A 26,069-nucleotide genomic window follows, 5' to 3' on the forward strand; every position below is an offset into this window, starting at 1 on the left:
TTCAATGAAGCGGCCTGATCTCGGAGGAGCCTGGGCTCTGGCTCCCAGCACTGCGCTGCCTCTGCCGAAGCTGGCGCCGGAGGCGGTCAGCGGAGCTGTCTCAGGTACGGGCTCCTCACTGGGAGCTGGGCTCGGGCCAGGCAGAGGAAGGCGTGGGGAAAACGCTTCCAGGTCTGCTTCTGAGGAGAAAACAGAGGGGGTTTGTATCCCAGGCCCCGTGGCCTCTGAGAGCTTTGTGCGTTCCGCCAGTGCGTGGGTTGAGGCCAGAGCAGTAAGGATTCCAGCATTACCCAGGATGTTGGCTAGAATATCTTCCAGGACCCTCTGGCTCTGGAATCATAGGAGCTAAGGCCCCAATTCCCTGACAGCTGCCTTGGCCTGTGAAGACGGGAGAGAAGAGGAAAAGCTTTAGGTTAAGTGAGGGCACTTATACCTCACCAATTCGCTTCCCTTCCTGCATCCCTGCCATTTCCCACACCGCGGCCTTCGCTCAGAAAGCCAGACATCTTTGCCTCTGATGGCATGAGATGATCTCTGGAAACCCTTATGCTCACCAAACCCCTTTCCTCTGCTCTGCGGGCCAAGGTTTTCATCCCTCCATCATTCCCTCCCTCTCTCCCTCCTTCACTTTCCCCCTCACCTGAGAATATTTTCCCATTGCTTTTCAGAGAGAGTAGAAGGGAGGGTGGAGGGAGGAAAGAGAGAGAAAGATCGATGTGAGGGAGAAATATCATCTGGTTGCCACTCACACGCACCCCAACCAGGGAAAAAACAGAAACCCAGGTACGTACCCTTGACCAGGCACCAAACCTGGGACCCCTTGGTACTCTACCGATGCTCTCACCATTGAGCCACACCGGCCAGGGCAGGCCAAGCTTTCTTCCTCAATTTCCCTGCATGATGAAACAGTTTCCCTAGGGCCGGGGCTATCCCTGACCCTTTGGCATCTCAGACCCCCGTGGCCAATGCGGCCCTTGGAATCTAAGTTCTCCTGTGCTCACGTCAGGCTGGGCCTTGCTAGAGAACTGATTCCTCAGAATGCCCATTCCAAATGCAGCCGCTGTAGGGGGTCTCTGACTGCTTCTCCTGTACTCCGCGGATCTTACATGACAGCCTGAGTCAACATGCTCTGGACAGTCTGGCAGGCCACAGCCACATCGGTCAGGAATTTCTCTGTGGCAAGATCAGGTTCCCATTCAGGTTTCTAGTCCCAGTCTTGTCCCCTTTCTCACCAGACCATACTCCTGAGTTTCCAGGTGCCTCTCTGACAAGCCACTCATTTTGAAAGAGGTGGTCAAAAAAGATTTAAAAGACGAGAGAGAAAGAAACAGAGACAGAGAAAGACAGACAAGGAGAAACACAGAGACAGAGAGACACAGAGGTCATAAAAAAGGTCTGACATTACCCTGGCCCATGTTGCTCAGTGGTTAGAGTATTGGCTCATGCACCAAAAAGTCCAAGGTTTGATTCCTGGTCAAGGGCAACTACCTAGGTTGCAGGTTGCATTCCCTGCTCCATCGGGATGTATGTGGAAGACAACCAGTCAATGTTTCTCTCTCTCCCTCCCTCCCTCTCTCTCTCTCTCTTTCTCTCTCTCTCTCTCTCTCTTTTTTTCCTCCCTCCCTTCCTCTTTCTAAAAATAAATAAATAAATAAATGTATCTCAGGTGAGGAATAAAAAAATTAATAAAGTGACTGTCTCTTATTCCCTACATCTTCATATTCATTTCCTCCATATCCATTGCAAAATTATTTGTCTACATTTCTCATTACAAGGGAAGCTCTCTGAGGTGTGGAATATTAACTAACGTATTCTCCATTATAATTCCAGCATCCAAGCACACAGAGTTGCTCTGTGAATATTTGTTGAATGAATACAGGTGGAAAAGGAGAGAAGGCTGATTGAGGAAGCACTGAGGAGATAAGAGGGGGGTCTAAAGCACAGGGACAGGACTGGCCGTGAGCTGGAGGAGGGACATGTCTTCCTCTGTCAACAGAGGCGAGGAGGAGAGTTCAGAGGTCTATGTATGAGATGTGTCAGTGCGGTGCAGGGCTGTGCGGCAAGGGCAGAAAGTTAAAGGATTTCATGGGTGACGGACTCTTTCTGGTGAGGTCATCTGCTGACAGCTCAGATGGAAGTGTCAGAGGTTGGGTAAAGGGTTTGAGGAGAATGGCAGAGAGTTAGAACAGTTGCTGAGGGGAATGGGAGAAGAGACTCGCCAACATTTTGAGACTACCACATGCCAGGTACCTTGTTGAGTGTTGAGGTTATGGAGATGAGGAGGATGTGACGCAGTCTATGCCTTTCAGGAATTCACAATCCAAAGAACAGAGACGTTCTCCAAGAAGTTGAAACGCAGGGTGCTCTGTACTGAAATGGATGGAGTGTTACAGACACGATGGGGGGGGGGGGGGAGATTCAGTTCTGAGAGTGGGGGAAACGGACAGAGGCTGTGACCTTTGAGGCTGGTCTTGAAGAAAGACAGAGTGTACAGGCAGAAGTCAGTAAGTGTGTCTCACAAGGAGAGGAGAGCACTACCTAAAAATATGGGGGCGTTGCCCAGCTGGCGGGCTTCAGGGGTCGACCTATGAACCAGGAGGTCACATTCCCGGTTGTGGGCTCAGTCCACAAAGGGGGGTGTGCTGGAGGTAGCCGATCAATGATTCTCTCTCATCATTGATCTCTCTCTCTCTCTCTCTCTCTCTCTCTCTCTCTCTCTCTCTCTCTCTCTGTCTCTCTCTCTCTCTCCCCCCACCCCTCTCCCTTCTTCTCTGAAATCAATAAAAATATATTTAAAAAATAAAATATGGTGGAATAGCTAGAACTGAAAGACATTTATGTGGCTGGAGTGAAAAATGATGCTGGAAAGGAGGATCGAGGCTAGGTTGTAAGGATCTAATATGTCCCAGAAATTAGAACTTTCCCCAAAGTTAACAGAGGTCTGTAGTAGAGCAGCAGGATCGTGGATGATGAGCTGAAGGGAAGAGAAACTGGAGTCGGTGAGAAGGGTTAGGAGACAGCTGCAATAGTCCTGATGAGAGACGAGAGGCTGAGGTCATCCGAAGCGGCAGGCATGGAGAGGAGAGAAAGGCTTCCAAAGACAGTTCTGATGTTGGATGAGATGTGGCAGGGAGGGGAGAGGGAGCCAAGGCTGGCAGAGTTCTTACCTGGGAGACTGTTTGGATGGTAATACTGTCACCTGAGGTGAAGGTACGTTAACAGGAGTATATATTAAGGAAAAGTAATAAACTCATTTTTAAAAATTGTAATAAAAAATAAAAATTGTGGTAAATTACATATAACATACAATTTACCATTTTAATCATTTAAAATAGTATAATTTAATGGCATTAGGTACATTTAGAATGTTGTGCAATCATAACCTCTATCTAGTTCCATTATATACAATTCCTCACCTGAGGATATGCTTATTGATTATAGAGGGGGGAATGGGGAGAGAGAGAGAGAGAGAGAGAGAGAGAGAGAGAGAGGTTAGTTGTCTTCCACATGTGCTCCAACCAGGAATTAAACTCACAACCTAGGTATGTGCCCTGACCAGATTGGAATCTATGGAGCGCGTGCAGGAGGAAACCAATCTATGTGTCTCTCTCACATCGATGTTTCTCTCTCTCTCTCTCTCTCCCTCCCTCTCTCTCTCTCTCTCTCTCTCTCTCTCTCTCTCTCTCTCTCTCTCCCTCCCTCCCTCCCTCCCTCCTTCCTTCTGTCCCTTCAACTCTCTCTAAAAAACTCAATGGAAACAATATCCTTGGGCGAGAATTAACCAAAAAATCTATTTTTCAATTATAGTTGGCATACAATATTATTGGTTGCAGGCCTGTAACATAGTGATCAAACATTTATACCTAGTTTCTAACTATTATTAAAAAACTGTTTTTTCCTCTCTTCAACTTTTTTTCTATTTTTGCTTCATATATTTTGGGGTTCTATCGTTAAGTATGTATAATGCTTATAATTTTTTAAAATATATTTTATTGATTTTTTACAGAGAGGAAGAGAGAGGGATAGAGAGTTAGAAACATCAATGAGAGAGAATCATAGATCAGCTGCCTCTTGCACACCCCCCACTGGGGATGTGCCCGCAACCAAGGTACATGCCCTTGACCGGAGTCGAACCCGGGATCCTTCAGTCCGCAGGCTGACGCTATATCCACTGAGCCAAACTGGTTTCAGCTAATGCTTATAATTTTAATATTTTCATGAGAATTGACCCTTTCATCAATATATAATTCCTTCTGCTGAAACCGATTTGGCTCAGTGGATAGAGCATCGGCCTGTGGACTGAAAAGTCCCAGGTTCGATTCCGGTCAAGGGCATGTACTTTGGTTGCAGGCACATCCCCAGCAGGGGGTGTGCAGGAGGCAGTTGATGGATGTTTCTTTCTCATGGATGTTTCTAACTCTCAATCTCTCTCCCTTCCTCTCTGTAAAAAATCAATAAAATATATATATATATATATATATATATATATATATATATATATATATATATCTCCATCCTTCTTTGTCTCTTGAAATAATTTTTTACTCAAAGTTTATTTTGCCTGATATTAGCATAACCACTCACTTCTCTTTTGGTTACTATTTGCATAGAATATCTTTTTTTCTATCCTTTTACTTTCAACCTCTCTGTGCCTTTGGATCTAAAATCTCTTGTGAACAGCATATAATGTTTTCTTTTTCAAATCCATTTACATTTTATGTAATTACTGATAAAGAAGGACTTACTTCTGCTATTTGTTTTGGGTTTTTTTTTCCATCTGTCATATCCTCATTCCTCCATTATTATGTTTTAATATTTATTTAAATTTATTTTAGAAATGTACCATTTAAAAAATATTTTGTAAATCCTCACCTGAGGACGTTGTCTCATTAATTTTCAGAGAGTAGAGGGGGAGAACATCGATGTGAGAGAGACACATATATTAGTTGCCTCCCACACAGGGGATTGAACCGGAAACTGAGGTGTGTGCCTTGGATCAGAATTGAACGTGGACCCTTCAGTCCATGGGCCAGCGCTCTGTCCACTGAGCCAAACTGGCTAGAGCAATACTGTACCATTTTGACTCCCTTTTCATTTTTCTGTATATTTTATCATCTTTTTCTGATGGTTACCTTCAGAATTATAATTATCATTTCAAAATAATAACAATCTATTTTTAATTAACACCAACTTGTCTTCAATACTACACAAAAACTCTGTTCCTATACAGCACTGTCCCTCCCCTTTTATATTGTTATTGTCACAAATTATATATTTATACATTGTGTATTTATTAAAATAGATCTATAATTATTGTTTTTGCATTTGTCTTTTAAGTCCTATAGGAAAAAGAATTACAAAATCTAAAATACATTACTGACATTTGTACTTTACATAAATTTCAAGTAAAAGTGCCCCTTTACTTAAGCCTGAAGGACTCCCTTTAGCATTTCTTATAGGACAAGTCTAGTAGTAATAAACTCTCTCAGCTTTTGTTTATGTGGGAGTTTTAATTTCTTCTTTAATATTGGACAATTTTGCGAGATATAGAATTTTTGGTTGACAGAGTTTTCTTTCTGCACTTAAGTATGTTATCCCACTGATTTCTAACCCCTGTGACTTCTGATGAAATATTGGCATTTTTCTTATTGAAAAATCCCTTGTACATTACAAGTTACTTCTCTTTTGCTGCTTTCCAGATTTTCTGTTTAGTTTTGGGTCCTGACAGTTTGTTTATAATGTGTCAGTGTGGGTTCTGAATTTATCCTACTTGGAGTTTATACTATTTGAAGTTTGTTGAGCTTCTTGTAATGTACATGTACTCCTTTTTAAAAAAATTGATTCAGCCCAAACCGGTTTGGCTCAGTGGTAGAGTGTCCGTCTGCGGACTGAAAGGTCCCAGGTTTGATTCCAGTCAGGGGCATGTACATTGGTTGCGGCACATCCCCAGTAGGGGGTGTGCAAGAGGCAGCTGGTTGATGTTTCTCTCTCATCGATGTTTCTAGCTCTCTATCTCTCTCCCTTCCTCTCTTTAAAATCAATAAAATATATTTTAAAAATAAATAAATAAATAAATAAATAAATTGATTCAGAGAGGAAGGGAGAGGAAGAGAGAGAGAAAACCAATGATAAGAGAGAATCATCACTTGGCTGTTGTGCCCTTTGATGCACAGAAGTTTTAAATTCTGATGTAGTGCAATTTATCTATTTTATCCTTTTGTTGCCTGTGTGTTTTTGGTGTCATATCCAAGAAATCATTGCCAAATCCAATGTCATAAAGGTTTCCCATATGTTTTCTTCTAAAAGATTAATAGTTTCAGCTCTTACATTTAGTTTTTGCATGAATTTTGAAATAGCTTTTGTATATGTTGTAAAAGTAAGGGTTAAACCTCATTTTTTTGTACACGGATATCCAGTTTTCCCAACACCATTTGTTCAATAAGACTATTTCCCCCCCACAGAATGGCGCCCTTGTAAAATGTCAATTGACAGTATCTGGGAGGATTTTGTGCTATAAACCTGTGGAGGTGATGATGGTACAGACACAGGAAGCCTCAGGAAAGCTGACTGCCAGATTCTGTTGCAGCAGTGTCTGTCCTGGGCTGGCTTTGTGCTCAGTGAACACTGGGCTCGTGTTTTACCACAGTGTCTCAGCTTCCCACCCACCCAACCACTGAGGTGTGCAGAAAGGTCCTCTTGAAGAGGATAAACTCAGTCCCCAGAAGAGCTTGGTTTGTGCAGCGGCAGAGTCAGGGTTTGAACACAGGTTTCTGGCTCTCTGCGCCCGTTATTTCACCTAAGACGGACCTCGGCAGTCCTTAGCTATAAAGTGTGGGCAGGACTGAAGTGAGACGGTATCCATGGCAGCTTGTAGGACCCTTACATGAAGAGTCACTAAAAGCCAGGGCTAACCAGACGTAAAGGGGGCAAATACAGTTATCAAGCTGCAAAGAGTCCTGCCCGCCTGGAAGGCCCGCGTCCCGGACCCGCCCCACCGCGGGGCGGAGCCAAGTCCTCCGTGGCCTGGGCGTGGTTGGGCTGTGCCACTGGCGCGGGGGGGATCCGAGCGGCAGGAAAACGCAGGCGGCCGGAACCGCGATGGCGTGCCCTGACGGCCCCCGCGGAAGGGGACTCAGAGTTCTAATAATGCCTTCAGAGCTCGTCCCCTCGCCGCTTTCCCGTCGCCCACCTCCCGCGGGGTTGGTTCCTCCCGTAGCCCCCTCACTGCAGTTCCTCTTGGTACGGCCCTCCCCGGATTGGAGGCGAGGCGCTGCCGGCGCGCGCTCTGCGCATGCGGACCCCGCCGCGGGGGCTGGGGGCGCGGACCCCGCCCTTCCACGGCTCCACGCGTGACGTCGCCGGGGGCGCGGGCCTCCGCCGGCTCGGAGCGGTGAGAACGGGCGGAGGGCGGCCCGGCGCTGCTAGACCCGGAAGGGGTGTCGTGCAGAGTTCATGCAGGGGCGCTGGGGAAGGGGAGGCCCGGGCACCACCAGCCCCGACCCGCAGGCTGCCCTCTCCTTCCTGCTTCCCCCGCTTTCCCACGAACCGGGAGGGAGGCGGAGCCGGGGCGAGCACTGCGACCCCGGCGTTTGCCCGGCGCGCTCCTCCCTCCCCGCAGCCCCTTTCCAGATGTTCCTCTGCACCAGGCGGTCGCTTCTCGCCCGGGAAAGAGCACTCCTTGGGCTTCCGACCTGTGCCACACGGTTCCTATGTTCAAGTCCACCAGCCTCAGTTTCTGCCTTGCCTCGCTCGCCTTTTGTGGAGATAAATATGACACAGAAAGAAAAAAAAAATAGGAAAGAAATGGACATTTGTTGAGTTCCTGCATGGCCAAGTATAAAGCAAACCGCTTTATCTGCCACGTTTAGTCCTGGTTACATGGGTCAGAGCTCCCATTTCACATGTTCTCAAACTCCCCAAGTTAGGCTGGTTTTTCTCACACAGCCACGGAAGGGCAGAGGAGGATGCAAGCTGAGCAGTTTAACTCCAAAATGGGTTTCTTTTCGCCAGAGACGTCCTTTGGGCTACTATTGGCTGTTCTGCAGCCAAACCCTAGGCCCAGAGCAGCTGTTTCCTGAATTTCTACTTTTAAGAATTCTCCTTCTCGCTTCCCTTTTCCAGCACAGTATGCCCTCCTCTTCCGCCTTGATTATTTCAGAAATGGAAATGCAGCAGACATTTGTTGAGTGGCACAGGGAGGTGGACACTCGGAGTCAAGAGCCTTAGATTCTCGTCCTGGCTCTGCCTCTGTCTGTGGTCGCAGGCGCGGCCCTTGTCTCCTTGGTGCTTTAGCTGCGCTTTGAGTAAAGATGGGTAAGTGCCTTCTGACGGGCAGGCTCCAGTCCAGTTTTCCCTTCCTGTCCTCCAGCAGGTTTCCCGTGGAGGCCCAGACCCCTCTGCTCCCCATGGGCAGCTGTCAGGCAGGGCACAACCTGCATCTCTGTCTGGCCCACCACCCACCTCTGGTCTGTGCCACTTTGATCCTGCTGCTGCTTGGCCTTTCTGGCCTGGGCCTCGGTGGCTTCCTCCTCACTCACAGGACTGGCCTGCGCAGCCCTGACATCCCTCAGGTGAGTACCCTCCTGCTCATCTGCCCCAGGGAGGCCTGCTCTTGCTGCTGACCTCTCACCTCTCTCCCGCCTTCCTTTTGCACACAGGACTGGGTCTCCTTCTTGAGGTCTTTTGGCCAGTTGACCCTGTGCCCTACGACCGCGACAGTCACAGGGACGTGGCATGGGTCCCACGTTGTGGGCTTGCTGACCACCTTGAACTTCGGAGATGGTCTGGACAGGAACAAGACCCAGACATTTCAAGCCACGGTCCAGGGTAGTCAGATGGGATTGAAAGGTGAGATGGAGGACTGGGGGTTGGGCCTCTGAACTCGCCAGCCTGGTGACCTTCGGCATATCCCTTAGTCACTTCTACTGGAATCAGGACTAGGTACTTAGAGTGAAAACCATGCCCACTGTGTAGGTTCTCCATAAATGTTTTTTCTCTCCTCTTCTAGCTCTGGGATGCTTTGATTCTATCCTTGGAGGTGTGATGAGATGGGCTGAATTTGGCCTAATGTTCTTTGTCCTCCCTCTTCATTCCTCCAGCCTTCTCATAGAGGCAGCTCTTTCCTCAGGGATGTCCAGGAAGCACGATCTGTTCAGTTGAACTAAAGTCTTTAGTGCCTGCTGTGTGGGTAACACAGCTCTATGTGCTCTGGAGGATACAGAAAAAAATTAGACATCACCCAAAGCATTTAAAGTCTTCTGGGAAAATAGTGAGTGAGAGTGAGTTGGTGGGTTCCATTGATTTCTGTGTGAGATTTGGCCTCAGGTTCCTTATCTAAAAACTTGGGAGATGGCCCGACTGATGTGGCTCAGTGGTTGAGTGTCGGCCTATGAGCCAGGAGGTCACAGTTCATCACACCTCACAGTTCAGTTCCCCATCTGGGTCGGGGCACATGCTCAGGCTGCCGGTTTGATTCCCCAGTAGGGGGTATGCAGGAGGTAGCGGATCAGTGATTCTCTCATCATTGGCGGTTCTGTTTCTCTCTTTCCCTTCCTCTCTGAAATCATTAGAAATATATTTAAAAATAAATAAAATAGAAAACTGGTCGATGGGTTTCTCTCACATCGATATTTCTGTCTTTCCCTCTTCCACTCTCTCTAAAAATCAATGTGGGGTGGGCAGGGAAATATCCCTGGGTGAGGATTAAAATAAATAAATAAATAGGAGTGACTTCTGAGGTCCTTTTCAAAACTATGATTCTAAGATTCTCCTATGAATCACATATGTGTATCTATGTGGGGTAGGTCTTTGTATGTCTCCGTATACATCTGTGTGATCAAAGAGCAAGAATACAGGAATGTATCTGACACAGAATAGTATTATTGAGAAATGACTCACATGCCATAAAATTCATTTCAAATGTACAATTAAATGATTTTACACATATTCACAAAAGTGTGCAGCCATCATCACAATTTTAGAACATTTTCATTACCAGATAAATTCTGTACCTATTAGCAGCCATTCCCCTTTTCCTCCTAGGCAACCACTAATCTGCTTACTGTCTGTAGATTTGCTTATTCTGGACATTTCATATAATAATGGTCTTTGTGACTGGCTTCTTTCGCTTAGCATTATGTTGTAGTACATATCAGTATTTATTTCCTCTATTAGTATTCACTGTATGACTATTACACATTTTATTTGTGCACTCATCATTTAATTGACATTTGGGTTGTTTCCACTTGACTGTTATGAATAATGCTGCTGTGAACAGTCATGTACAAGTTTCTGTGTGATCATATATTTTTATTTCTCTTGGGTGTATAACCAGGAGTGGAATTGCTGGGTCATATGGTAACTCTGTTTAATCTTTTAAGGAACTGCCAGAGTATTTTCACAGTGGCTCTGCCATTTTATACTCCATCAGCTGTGTATGATGGTTCCATTTCTCCACATCTTTTCAGCACTTGCTATTATCTGTCTTTTTTATTATAGCTCTCCTATGTGAAGTAGTGTCTCACTGTAATTCTGATTTGGATTTTCCTGGTGGCTAATGATATCGAGAATTTTTTCATGTGTTTATTGGCCATTGGCATATTTTTTGAGAAATATATATTCAGAGTCTGCTCATTTTTAAAATTGGGTAATTTGTCTTTTAATTTAGTTGTAAGCTTTCTTTAGATAAATAACTTTCAATGTGTGCAGTGGGAGTAATCAGAAGTCTGTCAGCATGGATGGTGAAGACAGGCTTTTCCAAGGATACGGTGCCTGAGCTGAGGTTGAGGCAGGCCGATAAGGATGTGCTTCCAGCCAGAGGGAAGAGCATTTGCAAAGACATACAGATGGGGGACCATGATGGCACGTTCAGAAGCTTCCAAGGGTTCAGTTTGGCCGGCACGGGAAGGATTCCTGAGTGTGGCAGGCAATGAGCCTGAAGCAGCATTCAGAATCCATGGAGGGGTTCACGTGCCAAGCCAAGGCAGTTGGGCTTCGTTTAGTACATTGGGCAAACTCAATGATTTTAATCGGGAAAAGAAGACTTTGTTTTTGTGTTGTCCTTTTAAAAAGATAATACTTGTTGGCTGACTGCCAGGAAGGACTGTGGATTCAGGAAAACTAGTTGGGAAGTGATTGCAATAAAAAGATGAGAAAAACTGAGTTAAGACAGTGCTGTGAAAGAAGGGGACTGATTTGAGGGAGATGTTAGAAGTGTGAGATTGACAGGACTGGGTGACTGATCTGGGGAACACGGAAGAAGGGGGAGTTCCCTTATAGAATTTTACATGTACATTTCTCAATTGTAATTACAATATATATACTGGTTTGATTTTTTAAAATCTTTATTTTATTTTTACAGAGAAGAAGGGAGAGTGATAGTTAGAAAATTTGATGAGAGAGAAACATCAATCAGCTGCCTCCTGTACACCTCTTACTGAGAATGTGCTCTCAACCAAGGTACATGCCCTTGACTGGAATCAAACCTGGGATCTTTCAATCCGCAGGCTGATGCTCTATACACTGAGCCAAACTGGCTACAGCATCATTTTTACCAATTTAATGAGCAAAGAAATTACTTTTTTAAATTTACTTTGTCCTGATTAATAGTGATGTTGCATATCTTCTTACAAGTTCACCGTTTTCATGTTTTCTCTGAACTTCCTATTCACTTTCTTAGCTTATTTTTTGTTGTCTTTATCTTCTTGAGTTTTAGGTCTTTATATATTCTGGATAGTAAACCTTTTGCCAATTAAATCTATTATAGGTATTTTAACCAGTCTGTTTCTTGTGTATGTTTTAAAAAAAATATTTTTATTGATTTCAGAGAGGAAGAGAGAGAGATAGAAACATCAATAAGTGAGAATCATTGACTGGCTGCCTCCTGCACACTCCCTGCAGAGGATGGAGCCCACAACCTGTGCATGTGCCCTTGACTGGACTTGAACCCGGGACCTTTCAGTCTGCAGGCCCCTGGGTAAGGATAACACGCAAATTTGTGAAGTGTTATCAGTTGTCCACTGAGTCAAAGCAGCTAGGGCTCGTGTGTGTGTGTGTGTGTGTGTGTGTGTGTGTGTGTGTGTTTTAATATGGAACACTTCACGAATTTGCGTGTTATCCTTACCCAGGGGCCATGCTAATCTTCTCTGTAGCTTTCCAATTTTAGGATATGTGCTGCCAAGCGAGCACTCTTGTGTGTGTGTGTTTTTTAAACTTACCTTTCATTATATAGAAGTCTTCAATTTGTTAGAAGATTAAGTTTATTGCTCTTGTTCTTTACTCAGGCTTTTATTTTTTTATTTTAAAATATATATATTTTATTGGTTTTTTACAGAGAGGGAGAGAAAATTAGAAACATCGATGAGAGAGAAACATCAATCAGCTGCCTCCCACACACCCCGCCCTGGGGATGTGCCCGCAACCAAGGCACATGCCCCCGACTGGAATCAGACCTTGGACCCTTGAGTCCGCAGGCTGACGCTCTATCCACTGAGCCAAACCGGTCAGGGCTTTCCTCAGGCTTTTAGATTTTGTGACATTTTTAGCAAGGGTTTCCCAACTTTAAAATTAGAAAATATTCTCCCATATTTTTTTTTAATACTTAGGTTTTTGTTTCATTTTAATTAGTTTGTTTGTATAGGTATTTAATATATCTGGGCTTAATTTTATAGTGTGAGATAAGAGTCTAACCTTTTTTCACAAATGGATTTGTCCCAAGGTCATTGGCTGGATAGGCTATTTTCCCGCTAATTTGAAATGGGATGTGAACCTTTTCTGTTGTGTTGTTAGTCTTTACCTGAGGATATTTTTTCCAGTGATTTTTAGAACGACTGGAATGGGGGGTGGGGGAGAAACATCAATGTGAGAGAGACACATGGATTGGTTGCCTCCTGCATATACCCCACCCGGGGCTGGGAAATCAAACCTGCAGCCCAGGTATGTACCCTTGACTGGGAATCGATCCCATGTCTCTTGTATGTGGGCCAAAGCTCTAACCACTGAGAAACACAAGGCAGGGGGGATGTGAACCTTAATGGATTTTCATACCTAGTGGAAATAGCTTTCTTAAAAAAGGATGAACTAGTTTATACAAACTGACATTGACAGTGTGTATCTCTCCCAGGTTCACTGCTACCTCGTAAATACTGATGTGTTTGTTTTGTTGGTTGTAAGCTAATTTAAATTAATTTTTATTTATATTAGTACTTAGTTATTTTCATTTTTAAATTATGTAAATGATGGTGTATAGAGTACTTTACTGACTAGAACCAGTGCTAACACACCTGGAACTGCAGGAAGCCTTTGAAATGAACAGAAGTCTGAAAAGGGATGGCTCCCACCTGACCCTTCATGTTCTTCCTTCTCCTCTCCCATGCTTCTCTTAGGGTCTTCTGCAGGAGAGCTGGTCCTCATCACAGCCAGGGTGGCCACAGAAAGGACCTGCCTGTATTTTAGTGCTGCCCCAGGACTCCTGCCCTCCAGCCAGCCACCCATCTCCTGCTCAGAGGAAGGAGTAGGAAATGCCACCCTGAGCCCTAGGATGGGTGAGCACTGTGTTGGGGTCTGGAGCCAGGAAGGCCTTGTGCTCACCAAACTGCTCACCTCGGTAAGAGCTTCAGGTTGTCATAGACTTCCATGCTGCGCACTATATCCTGAAGGCAAATTTTTCATTTTATTTTATTTTTATTTTTGAGGAGAGAGAAAGGGAGAGAGAGAGACACGTCAGTGTGAGAGAGATACATCGATTGGTTGCCTCCTGTACGGGTCCCAATCAGGATCAAACTTGAACCTGCGATCTTCTGGTGCAAGGGAGAATGTTCCAACTAACTGAGCCACACCAGCCAGGGCTTGAAGGCATTTTGCTTAGTAGATCAAACATAGGCTTTGTAATACTGGCTGGGAGGCTGTGCCCTTGAACAAGTCTCTCTGAGCCTCAGCTTCTCACCTGTAAAATGGAAAGCATGACACTGTCGCCTAATTCCAACAAATAAATGAGAATGAGTGTAAAGTACTTAGTACAGTGTCTGGTACATAATAGAAATTTGATAAATGACAGTTATTACTATTGACTATGTCTTTAAATAACAATAAAACATGACCTCTACCTCAAAGGAATTCAGAAGCTGGACAAGAGGCAGAATAAACTAATTGTTAGCATAGAGAGATGAGTGAAGTATTATTCAAACAGATTAAGGAGCAGTTGACTCTAACCTGAACATTTTTAGAGAGTGTTTCACGGAGATGGTGGCATTTAAGAAAGGGAATTGCGTACAGTAGTTTATAACATACGGAGTGCTTTCAGATTCATTATCTCACTTAAAATATCCTTTTGAGGCAGCTGTTATCCCATTTTACAGATGAGGAAACAGGTTCAGAGAAAGGGAATAAATTGCCCAAGGCCACACAACTACTTAAGCAGCAGATGCAGGATTTCAACCTAGGCTTTCCGACTCTTAAGTCCCAGGCTTGTTCTGCCCTGTCAGAGTGATTGATCCCTGAAGAATGAGGAATATTTGGGCAGATAATGCACTAGAGGGGGTTCAAGAAAAAGAAATACATTCCAGGCATAAGAGACCAGCATGAGCTTGGGCCTAGAGACTGAAAAGTGATGGGGGCCTGAGGAATGACGGGGGAAGAGGCAGGAGAGATGCAGGAGCCTGACCGTGAGGCACTGCAATGCCGGGCCAGGATGCTGTGACCTGGCACTGCAGGCCAGGGGGCCCCCGGTGCTGATGGAGGAGACTGGCCGAGTGCAGGAGAGACAGTGAGGAGGCTGCCGCATGCTCTTCCCTCACATTTGAAGACACCCGGGCCAGGAGCATCACCTGGCAGCTTGGAATCAGAGATCTTGGTTTCCAGACCTGGCCCTGCTTGCATGTTTTTAAAATGTGGATAATAGTGAAATCTCATAGAGTCATTATCAGGGGGTTCAATGTTGGGCAAGAAAGCAGTTTGAAGACCACGCATACGATTAGCTTGTATAGAAATAACATTTCCCTTTAGTTGCTCCCTGAATGTGGAGAGGTCTTTTCTCCATGGAGGCTTCTCTCCATAGCCTTGGGCTGGGGGTGAGATGTCTTCCTAAGGGAAGATTCTCTGTCTTCCCTCTGTCTCATTCATTTCTCCTTTCCTCCCTGTGCCCACCCCTAGGAGGAGCTGGCTCTGTGTGGCTCCAGGCTGCTTGTGTTGGGCTCCTTCCTGCTTCTCTTCTGTGGCCTTCTTTGCCTTTTGACTGCTGTGTGTTTCCAGCCTCGGCGGGAGTCCTACTGGTCTAGAACCCGGCTCTGAGAGCACGGTCTGGTTCCTGTCTTGTTCTCAGGTAAGTTTCTTTGCCCCAGTCCTGTGAGAATAGGGGGTGGGGAGGGAGTGGGAATTGTAACTGAGATAGAGTCATTCCTAAACAATATGATTTGGTTTTACTTATTTTTGAACTTTATAGAGATGGGATCCTACATATTCTTCTGTGACTTCTTTCCATTAACAGTTCAATAATAAGATTCACCCATAGATCTGGCTCACATCCAAGAAGCTTTTTGGTAACAATGGTGAATTAAGAGGGTTCAGATATGATGTGTCCTGGATATGAATAATGTTTGTCTTGCTTTTGGGCTGAAATTCTGATATCCAGTTTTATGACTCAAATTTTGTAAAAGTCATCCTGAACAGCTCACAAGAATTGATTGATGATGTCTGTTGCTAGGCACATACCATGTGCCCGTGCACTTTCTCTTTTCCATTAGCCGTCATTGCCTTTAGAGAAAGTTGATTCTGCTAACAGAGACTTTGGAGGGGCATAGCCCCACAAAAGTAGCAGTGAGTGGGAAACATATTGGCTAACTAGTTTGTGTATCAGCTCATTGAGGGGGAAAAATATTTCTGAAAAATATTCTCACCCTGGTAGGTGGTTCTCATACTATTTGAGAGTCATACATTCTGTATCCAGTTCTTAAACTGCTCTCGGCTTCAGCTGGCTGCAAGGACATAACCGTGGGAATAGTAGAAACAGCATAAGCAAAGGGAAGGGCCAGAGAAATGGAACATTCAAGATCAACTTAGCTTATTTTGCTTAGGGCTGTGCCTGACTACTTCAGCCACCTACTTGAGGCAGGAAATGAGGCTCCCGAGATGCCAGGCTAAGATGCTCTGACTTAACTCTTGTGCAGGCCATGGGGCCACCTGTGCTGATGGAAGAGACTGGCTGAGTGGAGGAGAAAGACCAGCCCTTCCTTAGACTGGAAAAGGATACTTCCTGGGGTCTCAGGCCATCCCAATTGGGAGAAGTGCTTGTACCTATCTCTAGTTGTCACTTCCTCAGTTCTCTCCTCAATTTCTGCAGCAATTCCAGAGCTTCCCCCAAGGGCTCTCTCATCTGCTCTGTTTTTTATTTTTATTTTCTTTCTCTCCAGGTGTGAATCAACTTCTTGGGCCTTGGCTCTGAGTTGGAAGAGATATTACGGAAAGTGGAGAGCAAAAATGTGGGGGGAAATAAAATGATTTTTTTTATTTTTATTTTTGCTCAATGCTGCCCAGTGTGTTTATTGGGAATTAGATGAGGTGGGAGTTTTAAGAGAAGGCTGGTTTGGGAGGTTTAGGGTTTTTTTCCTTATTGATATTTAGTTTAGAATACAGGTTGTCATAGGGCCTGGGTCACTGCAGCCATTCCCAGGGTTGTCCCTCAGATTTGCAAAACACCTGGTTTTGATCCCAGCTCTGCCACCTTGTGCCTGTGAAATAATTTCAGCAAGTTGAGTCAGGAGGGTTTAGTCACGTAAAAGGCCTCAGTTTGCTGAAAGGATTTGACAGATTACCCACCAAAGACTCCTCAAACTTGGTGGCTCGTGGCCAGGCTGTCGGGTTACTAACCTGAACAGCCCACATTCCCGCCTTTTCCGCGCCACACACCAGCCTCCCTTCACCCCTCCCGGGATCTGCCCCGCACGCAGGCGCCGACCGCGTCTTTTTCCTTCCGCCCGCGCCCCCTCAGAGCTTCCCCTAGCAACAAGCTCCCCGCTGAGGCGGGCGGACGCATGCGCCGCAGCGCCCTCCACCGCCAGTCGTCGGGAGGCGCCGGACTCCACCCTCTCCCCGTCCGACCCTCCTCCCGCCGCCCGCCCGGTCCGCGTGGCGGGGCGCGTGCGCACTCCGGCCCGGAGCCGCGGGTCTCCAGGCCACGGCGGTCAGGAGAGGGGCGGGCCCCGGAGGAAGCGGCCCCGCCCTCCTCGGCCGGGCGTCCCCGCGGCGCCTGCGCGCTCCCGCCCGGTCTCCATCTTGGAATTGGGAGGAAGAGGGAGAGGGAGACCGGGACGAGACCTGGGTTGTGGTGCGGCGAGAAGCTGAGACCGAAGAGGAGAGGGAGAGAGGGCGCCGGGCTGCCCCTAGCTACCACCTTTCGGCTCCCCGCAGGAGAGAGGGGGAGAAGGGGAGGAGGCCGGGGCGGGAGAGGGGCTGTCACCCTCCGACCCTGACGTGCGAGGGGCCATTTGGCCGGACGTCCTAGGGGTGGGCGCCCTGTCGGCGGCCGGAGACCTGGGGCTCTGGTGCTTCAGCCCTGGATTTCCGGGCTTGACCCCTCGTTTCTCAGAGACCCGGGTATTAGCCCCACAGATTGCAGGTACCCGCGGCTTGGGTCCCCACCTCTCTAAAGCTGGGGTCTTATTTTGCAGGGCTTCCTATATCTGGGGTTCGGGGCCCTGCGGGCACCAGTATCCGGGGTTTATTCCCCACGCGATCAGATATCAGGTTAGCTGCCCCCGTTCCGGTACCTGGGGTTCAGACCCCGCGGGCAGAAACCCGGGACTCCGCAGCTGTCGCCCTCGAGGAGGAGGACTGGACCGCGAGGTCAGGCCGGGCTGTCACCCCTTCCCCTCCCGGGGAGGCTTCCCGGGCCCGCCCCTCGGGGAGGGAGGCAGCCGAGGAGGAGGTGGCGAGGGGAGCGGTCTCCTTGCCCCTCTCCCAGCTTGGCGGAGCCGCTGGAGGACCCCAGGAGGAGTCGGAAGCGCTGGGGCACCATAGTGACCCCGACCAGGTGAGACACGGGTGCAGGGACGCGGGTCCCTGTGTCCAGGATTGAGAAGAAAGGGTGCTCCTTTCTCGCAGCTGGGCCTGGGCAGGCCCTCGCCTCAGGATGGGGAAGCCCAGCTGGGCCAGTGGTCAGCCTCCGGCTAGCCCAGCCTTCTGCTGCCACCCTCTTCCCCTTTCTCGTCCCTTCATTACGTCTGTCTGATGGGGGGCCTCAGGTGACAGGGTCTCTGATGTCACCAGGCTTCACGCCCTGGGTGTGGGAGCTGATCAGATGGGTTTGCACCCTTCTGATCTTCCCGGTTACCTTTGCCCCCCACAAATACCTCCTCTCCACTGTTATAACCCTGTTAGCTGGTTGGTCGGGGGTGTTGATCCCCACGGTTGGTCTGCTTTTCTGTTTTTTAGGCATGGCCTGGTTGGGTCTCTTGTCTTTTCAAGGAAGTGTGTGTGTGTGTGTGTGTGTGTGTGCATTTGGGTTTGGCTGTGCCTGGTAATATTTCCCCAAGCCGTATCGTATAAATCTCATACATTGTCAGCGATCTATCATTAACCAAGTGTTTTACACCCATTATCTCATGGGACCCCCTTCACCCTTTTAAAAAATATATGTGTTTTTATTGATTTTTAGAGAGAGAGAAAGAGATAGGGAGAGAGAAAAACGCCGATGTGAGAGCAAAGCACATGCGAGGGAAGCACCTATAGGCTGCCTCCTGTGTGCCCCCCACTGGGTACTGAGCCACAACCAGGGCATGTGCCTGTCCAGGAGTTAAACTGGCAACCTTTTGTTTCCACACTGCTGGGGCCTCCTTTGTCCTTTTACTGCTATCTCCCCATTTTACAGTTGAGAATATTGAGGCCCAGAGAGGTTGCCCAAGGTCACTCAGTGGCAGAATGAGGATTTGAGTTGTGGTAAGATTTAAGGATGGGAGGAAGAGAGTTTCCTTTTTTAGGAGGGCTGTCCTCGGAAGCTTTTCCAGAGAGGAGGCTCTGGCTCCTACCTTCCGCCTCATGGGTTTTCTCTCCACTCTGACCTTCAGCTTTACTGTGATCCCCGCCTTTGGCCGAGGCTCCCGAGAGGGCCCTCTCTTCTGACAGTGATCGCTACCGTGGTGTCTCAGTAGTTAGAGCCAGGGTGCTGGGGTAGGATGTCCCCAAAGGATTCAAACCTTGTGGTGACCCTGGCGGCGTGAAAGGAAAAATCCATATGCCAAATGTCTGCAGAGTGTTCCTAAGTATGGGATCTCATTAAAAATTTCACAACAGCCCTCTGCTGAAATTCATCTTACTGAGAAGACCAGGTATAAGGCCCTTACCAAAGCCCTGTTGCAGATTGAGGATGAAATTACTACTGGTAGTATAGGGGTGGACATGCTTGGATTCCCTCACCTGCAGAAGGGGGCTGATTTAGGTGGTTATGATTTAGCACAGATCTTGGTCGTCGTTCAAATGTTCGATGTTGTTTGAGGAAGAGGCCCCACGTCATGTGGCCTAGGGTTCTGTGTTGGCATTCTTGGTTGAGAGCTGGTAAAGAGGTCAAGAAGATTCCTTTGGCAAGTTCTGAGCTCCTGCCTTTGTGTGTGGTTATGTGGTTGGGGTGAGGGGTGCTTTGAGCAGCCTGGGAGCTGCTGAGGGCAGTCCGTCATCTCCCAGGCTATTCTGCACCCCCTGCACCCTGGGGACCCACTAGAGTGAGCTGGGCTTGCTCCTTGCCCACCGGCTTCCAGTGAGCTGAGGAGACAAAATTAACAGCACAGTAGGAAGCACTGCATGACAGTGTAATTACCTGCTGGATGGCAGGCTCTCCACGGAGCTAGAACTCTGCCCTGGGAGTCCAGCTCCTCTGAAGGCTCCTTTGTGCCCGAATTCCAACAAGTGCTTAGTCAGGAGTTTGGCCTGGATTCCCCTTGTGGGTGTGGGGGTCTTGGCTTTGATGCTGGAGTTGCTCTGGATGTTTGCCTGGGTGCTCCAGCAGTTCTCCCTGAGCACCCAGTGATCAGGGAGAGCTTCCTGTAGGAGGGAGCTGAGCTGGTAGTGAGTTGCTGAGAGTTATGAGCGCACATGCCTGACTGGCCTGACTGGAGAGGAGGAGGTCCTGCTCTCTGACCTTGGAGAAGTCCTCTTTCCTTCCTGTGCCTCAGTGACCTCCTCTGTGAAATGGGGTCATGATCCTGCGCTGCTTATTTCACAGTGCTGTTTTGGGGGAGTCATTTAACCTTCCTGAGCCTGTTTCCTCATCTGCAAAACAAGGGTACTAGTAATAACCTCGTAAGGTTGTGTGTGGTGAGGATTGGATGAGAGGAAATGCATATAAGGTATTGCTACATATGCTCAATAAATGTTATTGTCCATCGTAAATGCCCTGTACCTGTGTGTGATGCCTATGCAATTGGGCTGGACAAAAAAGAGCCCAGATCTCAGAGAGGCCCCCAGTACCATTCCTCTCCCTGTCCTCCTGCCTTAGATCTCCCGGCCAGTGTCCCTGGCCCTTTTTGAGAATGAGTCTTCTGGCCCCTCTGGGCCAGTACCCACGTCTAACAATGGCCGGATTTCCACTGCCTCCGGCCTGGCCATTTCCTGCTCTCTCTCAGAGTGTGAGAGGGTGAGGGAGGAGGGGGCCTCTCAGAGGAATGGGAAGGTGTCTGGAAATTTGGATTGTGGGACTTGTGGGACACGGCACTTGGTGATTTGGGGATCTGGCTGGGAGGCAGAATCTTTTATTCTTGAAGGAGGAAGTAGGGGTTATAGGGAAATGGAACTTGTTAAGGTGTGAGGAGGGTGGTAAGAATGCTTAGCTCGTCTTCCTAGCTGTGTTAGGGACTCTGGCCCTGTGGCCCATGCTTTGATTCCCAGGGCAGATTCTTTTTTTCTTTTTTTTTTCTTTTTTTACTTTTTTTGAGCTTTGATGTTGTTCCTAATCTCCCCAACCCTTCCTCACCAGTGCCTCCCCCTCCACAGGGAACTAGGGAAGGAGAAGGCAGAAACTTGAGAGTTCCCTTCCTTCTCTGAGAGCCCCACCCTTGGTCCCATTTCCATCCTCCAGGTCAGGCCCCACGCTCAGGGCCCTCAGGGGCCACCATGCCAGCTGGGAGCCGGGCTGGGAGCCTGAAGGACCCTGATGTGGCTGAGCTCTTTTTCAAGGATGACCCTGAAAAGCTCTTCTCTGACCTTCGGGAAATTGGCCATGGCAGCTTTGGAGCTGTGTACTTTGTGAGTTGGGGCTTGGGAGGGGTAGGGCAGGGATGGGGACTGCATTCTTACCCCCTCCACTGCCCCTTCCCCCCATGGACTTCCACCTTCTGGTCTGGTCGTCTAGGCCCGGGATGTCCGGAATAATGAGGTGGTGGCCATCAAGAAGATGTCCTACAGTGGGAAGCAGTCTAATGAGGTGGGTCAGACTTAACAAGAACGGGTCGGGAGTAGGAGACCCATATCAAGATGCAGACTGAGTAAGTCTCTCCTCCCCTGACGCCTCCCAGAAGTGGCAGGACATCATCAAGGAGGTTCGGTTCCTACAGAAGCTGCGGCATCCCAATACCATTCAGTACCGGGGCTGTTACCTGAGGGAACACACGGCTTGGGTGAGCTGGCCCCTGTCTCTGGCCTGATCTCTGCCCCTCTCAGGCCCATCCTTACCTTGGTCTAGTCTCTTAGGTGGGCTCTATTCGGAGTGCTGGTGTGGGATCTTGGGAAGGAGTGAGTCTCTCCCAGCCTTCTTATTTCTCAGACAAAGCCATGAGCAGCAGAGTCCGCCCAGAAGGAGAGGCTGGTTTGAAGGGTGAAATGACTATTAGCAGTTGGAACAAGGGCACATGGGTTGGAAGACCTGGAGATCGGAGCTTTGAAGGGATGGAGGTGGGAGAGGCTCTGACTCTAGGGACTCTCCACACCCCCTCATTTTCTCAGTTGTCCTTCCTCCCTGTCATTACCCTCGGGGCATTGCCTGAGTGGAGGATAGAGCCAGGAAGCTCTCTATTTTGGATCTCTGCCCAAGAGAGATGGGCCAGGGGTGGCCAGTTCTGCTGATCTCTGACCCTTGACCCTTCCTTAGCTGGTGATGGAGTATTGCCTGGGCTCAGCCTCTGACCTTCTAGAAGGTGAGTAACTCTGTCCAACAAGTGGGAGAAGGGAGAAGAGCAGAGAAGCCGTAGGGGGAGGGCTAAGGGAAGCTTGTTCCAGGCCCACCCGTGGGCTCCCGCAGCTTGATGTTTTCCGCTCACTCCTTAGTGCATAAGAAGCCCCTCCAGGAGGTGGAGATTGCAGCTGTGACCCACGGGGCCCTTCAGGGTCTGGCTTATCTGCATTCCCACAACATGATCCATAGGTACAAGCAGCACGGATGGCTGGGAGGTGGGGGAGTGCTCGCTACACCGCTCTGCATTTAGCTGGGCCACAGCCTTCTTGGAACTTGGTGCCGTAGCCCCCACTCAGCCTTCCTAAGATGCATGTCTTGTTCCTGCGCTTTGCTTCCTTGGCAGGGATGTGAAGGCTGGAAACATCCTGCTCTCAGAACCGGGCTTGGTGAAGCTGGGGGACTTCGGCTCCGCATCCATCATGGCACCTGCCAACTCCTTTGTGGGCACCCCGTACTGGTGAGTGGTTGTGGTGGTGATTGGTGAGAGCTGCCTGAAAGTTGGGAGCAGGAGTTGGCAGGGTCTGGGCAGGTAATTAGCCTCTTTGATCTGAACCCCCAGGATGGCTCCGGAGGTGATCCTGGCAATGGATGAAGGGCAGTATGACGGCAAGGTGGATGTCTGGTCACTGGGGATAACGTGCATCGAACTGGGTAAGGACAGCCTCCGCTCTGCTCCCTCCATCCTCTTTTCCTTCATTCCCTTCTCTTTCTCTTATTATCCCCATACCATACCATCCTTTGAGTTTTCCAGGCTTCTGTTCATTTTGACTCTACTCTTGATCTCCAATATAGGCAGCTGTCAAATTCTGCCAATTTTTTATTTGTTTATTTTTGTTAATCCTCACCCAAGGATATTTTTCCATTGATTTTTATTTTTGTTTTTTAATTTTTATTATTTTTTTAATCAGAGAGAAAGGGAGAGGGAAAGAGAAATTAGAAACATCAATGATGAGAGAATCATTGATCGGCTGCCTCTTGCACGCCCACCACTGGGGATCAAGCCTACAACCTGGGCATGTGCCCTTGTCCGGAATTGAACCCATGACCTTTCAGTCCGCAGGCCAATGCTCTATCCACTGAGCCAAATCGGCTAGTGCTCCATTAATTTTTAGAGCATGGAAGGGAGAGGGAGAGACAGAAAAACGTCGATTTGAGATAGACAAATGAATTGGTTGCCTCCTGCACGCACCTCAGCCTGGGCTGGGGAACCTGCAACCGCTATACATGCCCTTGACCAGAATCGAATCTGGGACCCTTCAGTCCGAGAGCTGATATTCTATCCACTGAGCAAAAATGGCTCGGGCAACTTCAGTTTTTATACCTAAAGATTCATAGCATTCACCTCTTCCTATCTAATGCTCTAGTTCTAACATTTTTCTTTCAGCATGGTCTGTGTACCATGTATGTGCTAGTAGGTTCTGGGGGTATAGCAGTGAATAAGTCTCCTGCCTTCATGGAATTTACATTCAAGTTGGGGAGGAAACAGGCATATTTTCTTTCAATGTAATAAGAGCTGAATGGGGAGTTAAAAGAATAGTACAACTCTTAAGATAAGGGATATGACCTAGTTCAGAGGCTGAGGAAGGTCTCCCCGTAGCAGAAATATATAAATGACGTCACAAGGCAAATAATAGTTAGCTGTTTGAAGACTGTAGGGAAGAGCATTCCAGATAGGTAAGAGCAGGCATGTGGAGCTGAAACTAGTTTCAGTTATCCTATATAATAAAAGGGTAATGTGCAAATTGACCCTAACAGCCGAATGACCGGTCACTATGACACACACTGACCAACAGGAGGCAGATGCTCAATACAGGAGCTGCCCTCTGGTCGTCAGTGCGCTTCCACGGGGAACACTGCTCAGCCAGAAGCTGGCTCGTGGCTGGCTAGCACAGTGGTGGTGGCAGGAGCCTCTCCTGCCTCCATGGCAGAGCTAAGGATGTCTGACTAACGGGCAGGTGGACATCCCCCGAGGGCTCCCGGGCTGCGAGAGGAATGTTTGACTGCCAGCTTAGACCCAGTCCTGCAGCGAGTGGGCCTAAACCAGCAGGTGGACATTTCCCAAAGGCTCCTGCAAGACTAGGGCTGAGGGACCCCCTAGTTTGGAATAATGCAGTAAAGAGCAGTAAGTGATACTACAGAGTTAGGCTCAAGTGAGTTCATAAGGCCTTGAAGCCATGTCAAGGTTCTCATCTTAGTCACCCTGCACTATTGAAACAACTATTTAATGAGATAATGTTTGTAAGACCTCCAACAGGGTGCCAAACATAGACTAGTTGTCCCAAGAAAGAGATGCTGTTGCCCTAGCAGATTTGGCTCGGTGGATAGAGCATCGGCTCGTAGACTGAAGGGTTGTGGCTTTGATTCCAGACAAGGGCACGTACCTGGGTTGCAGGCTCTGGTAGGGACCCATGTGGGAGGCAACCAATCAATATGTCTCTCTCATATTGATGTTTTTCTTCTGTTTCTCCCCTCCCTTCCACTCTAAACATCAGTGGGAAAATATCCTTCTGTGAGGATTAACAAACAAAAAGAAAGAAAGATGCTGTTAGTAACACTTATAAGCTACTTCTTGCAGTGATCTCTCCTACTACAGTCTCTCTGACGTCACAGAGTTGCTTAAGCTCTGTTGTTTCACTTTCTTCCTCAGAGCCAGCAGTGGCTCTCTGTTGCTTTCAAGACTGAAGTCATACCCATCTTTTCTCACACCAAGCTAAAGACTGCTTCCTAAAGCCTGGCTTTCGTCTTCGGAGCTCCACCCTGTGTGCCATGAACTTTTCCACTTTCTGCCTTGATTTCTTTTGTATCCCCTGTCCAAGAGCAGAAATGTGTACATGTCCATCTCTGCAAGTCTACATTTACCATTTGAGACCGCAACCAGACAGGATATGCAAATACTTGAAGCTGGCCAGGAATAAGAAAAATCTAGAACTGTCCATTTTATTTCTAGTTTTGGTAGAAACATAGGTACAGAGAAATGCTTCTCTACGATTAAAAAAAAAATCACAAAAAAACACACATCAATCTTGTGGCAACTGATAGTCAGGATCAGAAAAGCAAACTGGAAGTTTGGCAAACTGGAGATTGCTATTGCTTATCTCCAGCCCATTGTTATGCAAGAATATAGGCTCTAATTCACCAGATCTAAGTTTTTAAGATGAACTAGAGATTTAGGTTATTATTATTTGTTATATGGAATTTAATTTAAAAATCCTTATGTGGGCCAAAAGCATAAACAACAAAGACATTTGACTGAGCTACTTGGAGCTCCTGTCTTGCAATTTCTCATCCAAGGTCTAGCTCCAATATCCCTTTTTCCGAAAGACCTTCCCTGAATCCCCTGCAAATATACCAGCGGGAAGGCCCACCACACACCCAGCTTCCCAGCCATTTACCTATCTCCCTCTTGTGCCAGTTAACAGTTTGAACTTGATATTATTTGTCCACCCTATTTAATCTTTCTGTCAGATTGAAGTTCGTTGAGGACAGGACCTATTTCTTGTTTTCCTTTACCTTCCCCATAACACTTCGCGAGCTTTTTGCTCTCATTTGGCACCTAATAAATATTAATTTGGCTGATAACTTTCTTCTGCCTTCTTCGGTGCTTTTGCATATGCTATTTGTGTTATCTGTACTTCACCTTGTGCAGGTGAAATGACAGTGTTGCATTTTCCAGAGGGAGTGCATTGAGGTTATGGGAATTGCTCAGAATCTCGCAGCCAGGAAGTCAGGAGCTGGAATATGAACTCAAATCTCTGGATTTCTGTTCCAGTCTCCTCTGCCCACTGCCATCTCTCACTTCTCCCACTTGACCTTTCTTTGTAGCGGAACGGAAACCACCACTGTTTAACATGAATGCGATGAGTGCCTTATACCACATTGCACAGAATGAGTCCCCTGTGCTCCAGTCAGGACACTGGTA

The 26,069-nt window shown here is 47.6% G+C and overlaps 2 protein-coding genes, 1 long non-coding RNA gene and 1 other non-coding gene across 13 annotated transcripts in view; 2 read left to right on the plus strand and 2 right to left on the minus strand.

The window, feature by feature from the left end:
• Positions 1-16,506, plus strand: TMEM219 (transmembrane protein 219). 6 transcript variants are annotated; one of them, XM_036412969.2, is made up of 6 exons: positions 1-104; positions 8,372-8,570; positions 8,658-8,847; positions 13,383-13,603; positions 15,148-15,316; positions 16,404-16,506. In XM_036412969.2, exons 2-5 carry the CDS (start codon positions 8,406-8,408, stop codon positions 15,283-15,285), a joined length of 714 nt encoding a protein of 237 aa, XP_036268862.1. In that variant the 5' UTR covers positions 1-104; positions 8,372-8,405; the 3' UTR covers positions 15,286-15,316; positions 16,404-16,506. The 6 variants fall into 6 exon arrangements, with proteins under 6 accessions (XP_036268862.1, XP_036268863.1, XP_036268865.1 ...); XM_036412970.2 differs by having other exon boundaries at positions 4-104; positions 8,369-8,570; XM_036412972.2 differs by lacking the exon at positions 1-104 and adding an exon at positions 7,238-7,390.
• On the minus strand, positions 12,081-12,186 carry LOC118704958. Its single transcript, XR_004983558.1, has one exon. It is a non-coding gene; the product is annotated as a U6 spliceosomal RNA (small nuclear RNA).
• Positions 12,084-26,069, minus strand: part of LOC123651312 — a 22,930-nt gene continuing 8,944 nt past the window's right edge. Inside the window, exon 3 of the long non-coding RNA XR_006739936.1 lies at positions 12,084-12,149. This is a non-coding gene — a long non-coding RNA (uncharacterized LOC123651312). The remainder of the gene's footprint in view (positions 12,150-26,069) is intronic.
• The window catches only part of TAOK2 (TAO kinase 2), a 19,495-nt gene continuing 10,669 nt past the window's right edge, over positions 17,244-26,069 (plus strand). For 3 of the 5 annotated variants that reach the window (XM_036412835.2, XM_036412837.2, XM_036412840.2), the window contains exons 1-9: positions 17,248-18,022; positions 21,059-21,225; positions 21,332-21,403; positions 21,495-21,596; positions 22,067-22,112; positions 22,243-22,339; positions 22,494-22,607; positions 22,710-22,801; positions 25,973-26,066. In XM_036412835.2, coding sequence (XP_036268728.1) covers positions 21,094-21,225; positions 21,332-21,403; positions 21,495-21,596; positions 22,067-22,112; positions 22,243-22,339; positions 22,494-22,607; positions 22,710-22,801; positions 25,973-26,066 — 749 coding nt within the window. In that variant the 5' untranslated portion in view covers positions 17,248-18,022; positions 21,059-21,093. Of the gene's footprint in view, positions 18,023-21,058; positions 21,226-21,331; positions 21,404-21,494; positions 21,597-22,066; positions 22,113-22,242; positions 22,340-22,493; positions 22,608-22,709; positions 22,802-25,972; positions 26,067-26,069 lie in introns of all 5 variants that reach the window. The other 2 variants (XM_036412833.2, XM_036412834.2) reach the window with 1 other exon arrangement.

This window comes from Pipistrellus kuhlii, unplaced genomic scaffold, assembly GCF_014108245.1.
Source record: "Pipistrellus kuhlii isolate mPipKuh1 unplaced genomic scaffold, mPipKuh1.p scaffold_m20_p_48, whole genome shotgun sequence".
NCBI classification, from domain to species: Eukaryota; Metazoa; Chordata; class Mammalia; order Chiroptera; family Vespertilionidae; genus Pipistrellus; species Pipistrellus kuhlii.

Excerpts from the sequence above, each read along its gene's own strand:
- TMEM219 (XM_036412968.2), top strand. The coding sequence starts at position 8,310 with ATGGGTAAGTGCCTTCTGACGGGCAGGCTCCAGTCCAGTTTTCCCTTC. Across the intron at positions 8,848-13,382 it reads TAGTCAGATGGGATTGAAAG|GGTCTTCTGCAGGAGAGCTG; the intron begins GTGAGATGGAGG and ends TGCTTCTCTTAG. Across the intron at positions 13,604-15,147 it reads TCACCAAACTGCTCACCTCG|GAGGAGCTGGCTCTGTGTGG; the intron begins GTAAGAGCTTCA and ends GCCCACCCCTAG.